Source organism: Orbicella franksi, chromosome 12 (genome assembly GCF_964199315.1).
Source record: "Orbicella franksi chromosome 12, jaOrbFran1.1, whole genome shotgun sequence".
NCBI lineage: Eukaryota > Metazoa > Cnidaria > Anthozoa > Scleractinia > Merulinidae > Orbicella > Orbicella franksi.
Window position 1 is genome coordinate 21367454 of NC_138156.1, and position 8625 is coordinate 21376078.

Here is an 8625-nt window from a genome sequence, read left to right on the forward strand (position 1 = left end):
CAAACCAATCTTTAGGGAGTTGAACTCTTTTCTTATGTAAACACTTCCTTTTGTTCAAATAAATTTGCATGGCTGCTGGACACGTGAGTGAATATGCTCTATACCGAACAACATACTTTCGAATATGGCACCACTTTAGTTACTAAAATCAACAAAAACTATCGCGTCTAAACCTTTCTAATACTCGAAATATAAAACTACTTTATTCTTAGTTCGAATAAAAGTATTAAGATACGCAAAATAAACAACACCATGATACAAGGGTAGTTTGATTTAGAAAATAGCCCCCAAAATAATACCCACGCTGATTGGTTAAAAATGAGACACAGAACTAGCACGAGCTCTCAACGTGATGATGGCGCGAGCAAAGAGAATTTACATTTTGATGATTAAAGTAAACTACAAGTTGTTTTCTTCTTTTTCGTGGTGGTTTTTGCGAAAAGAAATAGAAAACATGTTGTAAGTGTTTCTATCGAGTCATAGAGACACTCATGAAAGTTTGGGAGAACTCAAAAAAGCTGTGGAAGCAAGCATTTCTCGTTCTCCTAAACGCGATAGAAACACGGAATAATTATGTTTTCTTTATTAGTTGTCATCTCTACCAAGGATGTTTCAAGCTAAGGGACACCTTCAAAATGCCACTCAAGATCGATTGCCAGACAGAACCGTGGGAACCCCCCAGCTTCCTCAACTATTTACCTATCTTTTCAAATTAATTAACAAACTTAAAAGCATTTAAAAATGAACTTTATTGTTTGCTTATCAACTAATGTCAGGCCTTTTTACCAGATCATATAATTTTCGCCCGACAAAAAAGCTACGAATGCAGCAACGGATATTCAGTGCGAAAAATTAAGAAATAAATCAAGTCTGTAATTATATTTGCTATCATCTTTATTAGAGTCCTCACAGGCTTGTTGTGCTAAGTATTTCTAACGTGACATAAAGTGAACGGTTTGACACTGTTTGAGATAGCATTTATACATGCCTGTTTTTCACTTTGTTTAGCGCCGCCAATGGAAATTTTGTTTACTTTGCTTGAGTGTCTTATGATTTCTGAGCTTTTGATCTCTGATTTAAAGAAAAACCCTTCGTGCAATCCACATTGAATTCTGGTGCAGCACAAGGAGCAACATGAAATTCGCGGTGTTTCTTTGCCTGGCGTTCGCCATCGCAGTTGAATCTTTTTGGAGAGGAGAGACTACAAACGTCTTGGAAGACGAATCCGAAATCGATATCAAAACAGAGGCAAGTCTTTCTGTTTCATTTGTGACTTTAGCAATCTGTCCTTGTCGCTTTTTGCCATGACTCAATTTTTGCTTGAATTAAATTAAGTGCCTCGATATCCACAGTTATTTTACGAGATTTAAAAGAACGGATTAACAAAGATTTAAATACATAAAACCAAATCATTTTTTAAAATAAAACTCACATTTTACATCAGTTACGAACAACTGCTTTAAAGATGCATGAATGCAACCATCCATTGTTGTTTTCCCTCTTTTTTCGGGAAAAAACATCAGCTTTATGTCCCAGTTATCTTGATCAGTTTATCTCTCGGCGAGAAATTCCAATTTGATTCAGTTGGCTCTTTCGCATGAGTTGGGTTTCTAATCGGATGGCAAAGTCCCCTTTTGCATTTTTTTTTTCAATTGCATGCCCCTCTTTTTAATTTGATACGTGTCTCCTTTTCCTCGACACTACTGAAAAATGTTTCATTGAATGCGGAAGCTTTAGGAAATTTTCTTCACCATAAAGACTTCCAAAGGGCAGTTTTTCTCTTGTGGGCGGGTGAAAGGGAAGTACCTCGGAAACGCTGACGCGAATCTTTAGTTACGTGCTATAAATGGGGAAGGAACAATTAAATTGATATTTACACAAGGATACAAAACCAGCAAGGAAAATGCTTGCTTTTATTTCTCTTTAAAAATATGATAATTATTAAAACAAGGATGAAATTGTAAACAATTTTTGAAGATTTTCGGAATTTCGAAGAAGCTCTCGAAGAAGGAAGGCGATAATTGTAAGTAAGATCGATACGAATGCTACGACTGGATAAATACTACAATATTTTGAATTCATTTTCTTGGCCAAGTACAAAATTTCTTTTAAACTTAAGGAAACCTGAAATTAGTAGTTTACCAAGATGGAAAAATACCAAAAAGATAATGATAAACCATAAAGGAACAAGGATAGTTAAGCTAGGATTGAGAAGATTTTCAAGATGTCCAGACCGTGACAAACCTCCTTTAACAAGAGCCTTGTTGTCGTTGTAATCTTTTTCCAGTGTACGGGAGATGATGAATGTGACGAGGGAGAATGTTGCCTCAATACGTCTGCCCAGTGCATTCCAAAAAAAGAGGAAGGCGAAGGGTGCAGTCCACTCTCTGTAAGTATTTCCCCATAGGAGCAATCTTTTCTGACGTGATTGTTTCTATTTTTCCCCATTAACATCTGACTTTGCGCAGAGAAGGCATTGCACTAGACACGAATTGACCAAAAAGAGTTAAAAAGCTTGTTAATATTAGTAACTGCTGAAATGTTTGGTTCTTTGGGTGTAATATTCGGGGAGAAATTGGCTTTGAATAACTGCAAAATTTCTGGGTGGCAAAGCGCTAATGAGCTCATACATGTATTTGTAAAATTTTGAGTTTTTGATCCCGCGTAACCCAAAAAGTATTCAATACATCAGGCTCAAAGGCCTAGGGACTGTTAATCTTGCTGTGCCCTTTCAATATTCAGAACTAATGTTTTTGTAGCTCTATCAGAAACTGTATCGCTTCTGCTAATAAGGCAAATATTGTAAACAAATATTCTCCTATAAATACGAGCGATTAGCTTATAGGGCAGTTTGTGAATGAGTGCTGTGAAACCAAAACAAAAATAATCATTCTGACGATCCCCAAAAGGGCACAGCAGTCCAGTGAACCAATCAAACAAGAAGTAAATACGTGTGGCTGACGCGAAGCGCGGGAAAACGTGTGCGGACGTGTCATGATTGGTTTTGGTTTTTCTTCTGATTGGATGACAAAATGGCGCAATTTTTATACTTATAATTCTATTGTGACCACTTGACAAATGACAACACGTCTTAATGATGTAACGATTTACTTATGGCTAGCATAACAATTTAATTTGTGTTAAAATCAGAATAAGCTTGAAGACCGTATGCACAACCACTACGTACTTAAGCCTTGTTTTCACTAGCGACGCAAGCTCAAGCGCAAGCGCAAACACAATAATTCTTATTTCACCGTGGAAACGGCCTTGACGCAGACATAAGCACAAGCGCAAGTACAAGCATAAGGATCAAAATGTTTCCTTTTTCTCGTGCTTTCGCTTATGCTTGCGTTTGCGCTGCAACAAGTGAAAACGAAATACCCCTCAGGCATAACACAAGCACAAGGATATTTACCACAAATGGTTATGTTTGGCCAATGAAAACGCTGGATCCAGATTACCTCGCGCCTACACAGTTTTCCAAAATGGCGGAAGGTTCGGATGATTTTGCTTGTGCTTGTGTTTGCGTCGAATTTCGTTTTCAGTTGGGTCATCCCTATTGCTTGCGTTTGTGCTTGCGCTTGCGCTTGGGTCGCAAGTGAAAACCAGGCTTTACCCTTTGCATAAATAAACGAAGGTAGAACTAAATCTCTTAGTTATAAAACGTGTAGGAAAGCAAAACAGGAAATATCGTCAAACGCCTTAATGACAATTCATTGTTTGTTAGTCTGACCCAGCGCTTTCTCTGTCAAGTGACTCTTCAGAGACCTTTCTCCTTGGCAAACTCGTTGACATCGCGCTCAAAGTCCTGTTCGCTAACAAAATAAAGACATTAATCTCGCCCTATACCGCATAAGGATTCCCTACAACACAGATTCACGATTGAAAATGCGCGATGCTCAACCAGTTTGCCAAGCAGAAAGGTCTCTGAAGAGTTCCTTAGCCGGGCGATCCGAAAGCACTACATCAGACTAGCCTCGAACAATGTATAATCAACTTTTATTGTCATTCTTCAAACGCTTCGATATCTTGATTATTTTATTTTTAATCTCAGACATGCTACTCCCGTTGCCAAGATGGTCTGGAGTGTAAAAAAGTCGCCGTTGGTCACCGATGCTCTCGCCCCAACGCACCTCTTTCCGAGCCGGTGGGGTCGGGGTCTGGGGAGTCCCCCACCGCCTAAACACAGCCTGCCCTAAATGAAAAGCAGCTAATGTCATAACGAGACATAGGATTTGTAGTACTAAATGTTAACAGTTAAAAAAGCTGTTGTGAAAGACAATCAAAAGATAAACCTTGCATATATGAGGAAATAAATTTATGGTTAAGGAGCAGTTTCTCATCTCTTTATTATGTATGGGTACCGAGATGCTCATTTTGCACACCACGCATCAATCTTAAAACCAACAAATTGGATTTTTCTGGTTTCTCGCAGCGAAAAGATCGGTCGATCTTCCCTAAACGTCAGAAAATAACTTTATATTGCTTTCTTGCGCGCTTGGCATGGTCAGGTGCATGCTTAACCGATGTTGTGGCACGCGACATGTTTTCCGGGTGGAAACTCCCATATGAAAAGGTCGGGGAAGCTCATCGGAAAAATTTAACTAAACCCCTAAAGGAGATCAATCTGGATGTGGCTCGAACTTTATTTGACCCCTAAAAGATATCACTTACACGGAATAGGATCGATTACCAGTCGCTGCTGTTCAGGAAAGAAGTCCGTGTTGCCGCTACCAAAGGTTGGATGAGAGAAACCTCTGGGTGTGTCAAAAATGGATCTAGCAGTCTTCAACGGGGTAACTTAGAGAAACAAAGGATGAAAACTCAAAACCCTGGTCTTAAAAAAGCCAGGCTTTTTCTGCAGGGAGATTCTGTAGAATGGGTATGCTCTCTCTTTGGCCATTGCATATTGCCAAGATCATGAGAGCGAGTCAGTTTTACGTCATGCATCATACGATTATGACATCAAGAATTAGCGTCTGGTTACTGGGATCAAGGGGGGGGGTGGGGGCTGTCTATCATAGTCTGGCCAACGTTTTGAGAAGGCTGGCTTCACCATAATTTTTAGTATCTCCGAGCCTTTACTAAACGCATCTTATATGACTGCTAAGCCCGGTTCCCTAGTGGTTGCACGCTGGATTCCGGATCAAGTAATTTAAATTTGAGCGCTGAGTGTCAGGATGTTTGTATTTGAGCCTAGTGGCCCATCAGGCCGGCGCTTAATTTTGCATGAAGCGACTAGGAGTATTTGTACTCCCACCTGGATGAGATACTGGTCCATCTTTACTCAACGTGGGTGAAGAGAGGCGCTGTGAGAGTAAAGTGCCTTGACCAAGAACACAACACAATAACCCCGGCCAGGACTCAACCCAGGACCCCTCGATCAAGAGTCAAGCGCACTTACTAAACAATTATTGGATGAAGTTTTTTTGATATCCAGAATGATCAAGGTCGAGGTAGGATTATCAGCCGAAGCCGAAGGCTGAGGCTGATAACCCTTACCGAGACCTTGATTATTCTGGATATCACAAAAACCGAATCTAATAATTGTTTTATTATACATTAAACGAAAACAAAATGGAAGTCATGTTTTTGCTTCTTCACTGACGGCAAGCAGCACAAAACGCGCCAACTTGACATGATTACCCTTAGAATCATGCACCACGGTCATACATGACATGATTACCCGTGACCTTGAGTGTCCTCGACATGATTATTGTATAATCCGAAGCTAGATAACGTCACAGGCGCTGATTTCGAAAATTCACTGTACGCTTTCGGCCAATCAGAAAAGAGATAGTGAGTTCAATGTATAATAATATTTGTAAACTGCGTCTACTTAATGGGTTGTAGGGATAGACAGGTTATCAATGCTAGCGGCCCTGGGCCTCCGAGGATGTATATTCCCCCAGCTTCCTCAACTATTTACTTATCCTTTTTAATGAATTACTGTGAAAGTCAAAAAACCGTGAATGTTTTGATTTGATCTAGACATGTCGATTATGTAGCCACCAGTCAGACGCGAGATAAAACCGCAAAGAATACAAACAAATTAACGGTCTTTCTCGATCAGTCACGAAACTACGACCGCTTCCAGCGCTTCGCCTTCCAAGAAATTAATCCTCGTCACTCTGTTGTTTTCACATTACACGACCTTGTCGCCACTCTGCAGCCTCAGACCGCTGGAAGCAGTCGTAGTTTCGTGTCAGCTTTCTTTGCAGTTTTATCTCGCATCTGTTTGGTGGCTACACAATTGACATGTGAAAATCAAATCAAAGTGTTCACGGCTTTTTGACTTTCATAGTAATTAGCTTAACAGCATTGATGAATAAACTTTGCTGTTTGCTTACCAACTGCTAACAGGCCTTTCTACCAAACCATATAATTTTCGCCAGACAAGAAAGCTACGAGTGCAGTAGCGGATATTCAGTGTGAAACATTCAGTAATTTTCTCTCAATCCGAAATAAAGTGTGCAATTATATTTGCTATCATCGTTATTATTTTTTGTGCTAAGTGTTCCAAATATAAAGTGAAGTTTGACACTGTTTGGGATAGCATTAACACATGCCTGTCTTTCTCTTTGTTTAGCGGCGCTCCCGGACTTTTAGTTTATTTTGCTTAAGTGTCTTATGATTTCACAGCTTTTGATTCTGATTAAAAGAAAAAAGGATCGTGCAATCTGCATTGAATTCTGGTGCAGCACAAGGAGCAACAAGAAATTCGCGCTGTTTCTTTGCCTGGCGTTCACCATCGCAGTTGAATCTTTTTGGAGAGGAGGAGAGACTAAAAACGTCTTGGAAGACGGAAAAGAACCAAAAATCGATATCGAGAAAAAGGCAAGTGTTTTCTCTTTCTGTTTAATTTGTGCCTGTAGAAATCTGTCGATTGTAGTTTTTTATCATTACTCAAGTTTGAATTAAATTTTAAACTGCCTATATATCCACACTCATTTTACGAGATTTGTAAGAGCGGATTAACGACGATTTAGATACATCAGCAAATTCTTTTTGATAAAAACTCTCACCTTACAGCAGTTATGAACAACTGCTTTAAAGACGCATCAATAAAATCATCCATTGTCGTTTTTTCTCTCGTTTTTAAGAAAAATGTTGGCCATATGTCCCAGTTATCTTGATGAGTTTATCTCTTGGCGAAAAATTCTAATTTGATTCAGCTGGCTCTTTCACATGATTTGGGTTTCTCAGAGGATGACAAAGTCCCCGTATACAAGCTCCTCTTTTTCATACGTGTCTCCTTTTCCGCAACACTAAAAATTAACGTTTTTCATCGAACGCGGATGGTTTTCAAAAGACCTTCAAAGGGCAGTTTTCTCTTGTGGGCGGGTGAAAACGAAGGCCCTCAGAAACTCTAAGGCGTTTTTTTTATTTTTGTAACGTGTTATGAATGTAGAAGGAGCATTAAATTGATTTTTAAACAAGAATATCAAACTAGCAAGGAAAATACTCACTCTTATTTCTCTTGAAGGAAATCAGACAATTATTCAAACAAGCATGAAATTGTAAATAACTTCTGACTAAAAATTTGCGGAAAATCAAAGAAGCTCTCGAAAGTGATGCGATCGATTCGAATGCTACGACCAGTTAGCGAGGAGGAAATGTTTCAATTTATTCGTAAATTTATGTGCTTTGTGAATATTCAAACATTTTTTTTTCTTTTACAACCAGGGATAACATATCTGAAGATTTTCGCTAATACTGAAGATAATCCGATTATATTCATGATTGAACTACGTCACGGTTTGCGCATCTTGAAAAGTTTAGCCTAAATTTTTCAAGTTCGTCGTTTGTAATCCGTGTTAATCTTCTCCATCCTTGACCATCCTTGTTCCTTTATCTTTTTCATATATCTTTTTATCTTAGTAAACTACTATTTTCAGGTTTCCTTTAATTTAAAGGTCATTTTGTACGTGGTTAAAATAACTCAAAATAACGTCACGTAGTTCCTTTAACAAGGGCCTTGTTATCGTTGTAATATTTTTCCAGTGTGGGAAAGAGGATGATTGTGATGAGGTACAATGTTGCTTCGAGATGATGGCCAAGTGCATTGCAAAAAAAGAGGAGGGCGAGATTTGTAGTCCACTCACTGTGAGTATTCCCGATAGATACATAGAGGATAATACAACAGCCCGCGAAGAATTGGAATAATCAAATGGAATAATCGTAACCATTTACCTATAACATAAGAATTAATTTGCAGACATGTACAACGAAAGTATCCTCAACTGTTGGCATAAATAAAGGAAGGGAGAACTAAATCTCTTAGTTGTAGAACATGTGAGAAAGCCACACAGGAAATACCGTGAAATGCCTTAATGATAATTTATTGTTCGTGGTTAGTCTGACTCAGAGCTTTCGTTTCGTAGCAGCCAAGGGACTCTTCATAGACCTCTGCTTGGCAAACTCTTTGTTTGCCAAGCAGAAAGGTCTCTGAAGAGTCCCTTGGCTGCGACGAAACGAAAGCTCTGAGTCAGACTAACCAGGAACATTGTCCAGTATTGCAAGTATCTGTTATTGTCATTTTTCAAACGCCTTAATGTCTTTATTATTTTTATTTTTAATTTCAAACAGAAATGCTACTATAGTTGCCAAGATAGTCTGGAATGT

At 38.9% G+C, this 8625-nt stretch overlaps 1 protein-coding gene across 1 annotated transcript; it reads left to right on the plus strand.

Annotated features, from left to right (window-relative positions):
* The first annotated feature begins 1084 nt into the window (after positions 1-1084).
* Positions 1085-4361, plus strand: LOC145463554 (uncharacterized). Its single transcript, XM_081447317.1, has 3 exons — positions 1085-1248; positions 2288-2389; positions 4055-4361. Exons 1-3 carry the CDS (start codon positions 1135-1137, stop codon positions 4181-4183), a joined length of 345 nt encoding a protein of 114 aa, XP_081303443.1. The 5' UTR covers positions 1085-1134; the 3' UTR covers positions 4184-4361.
* Positions 4362-8625: the final 4264 nt, after the last annotated feature.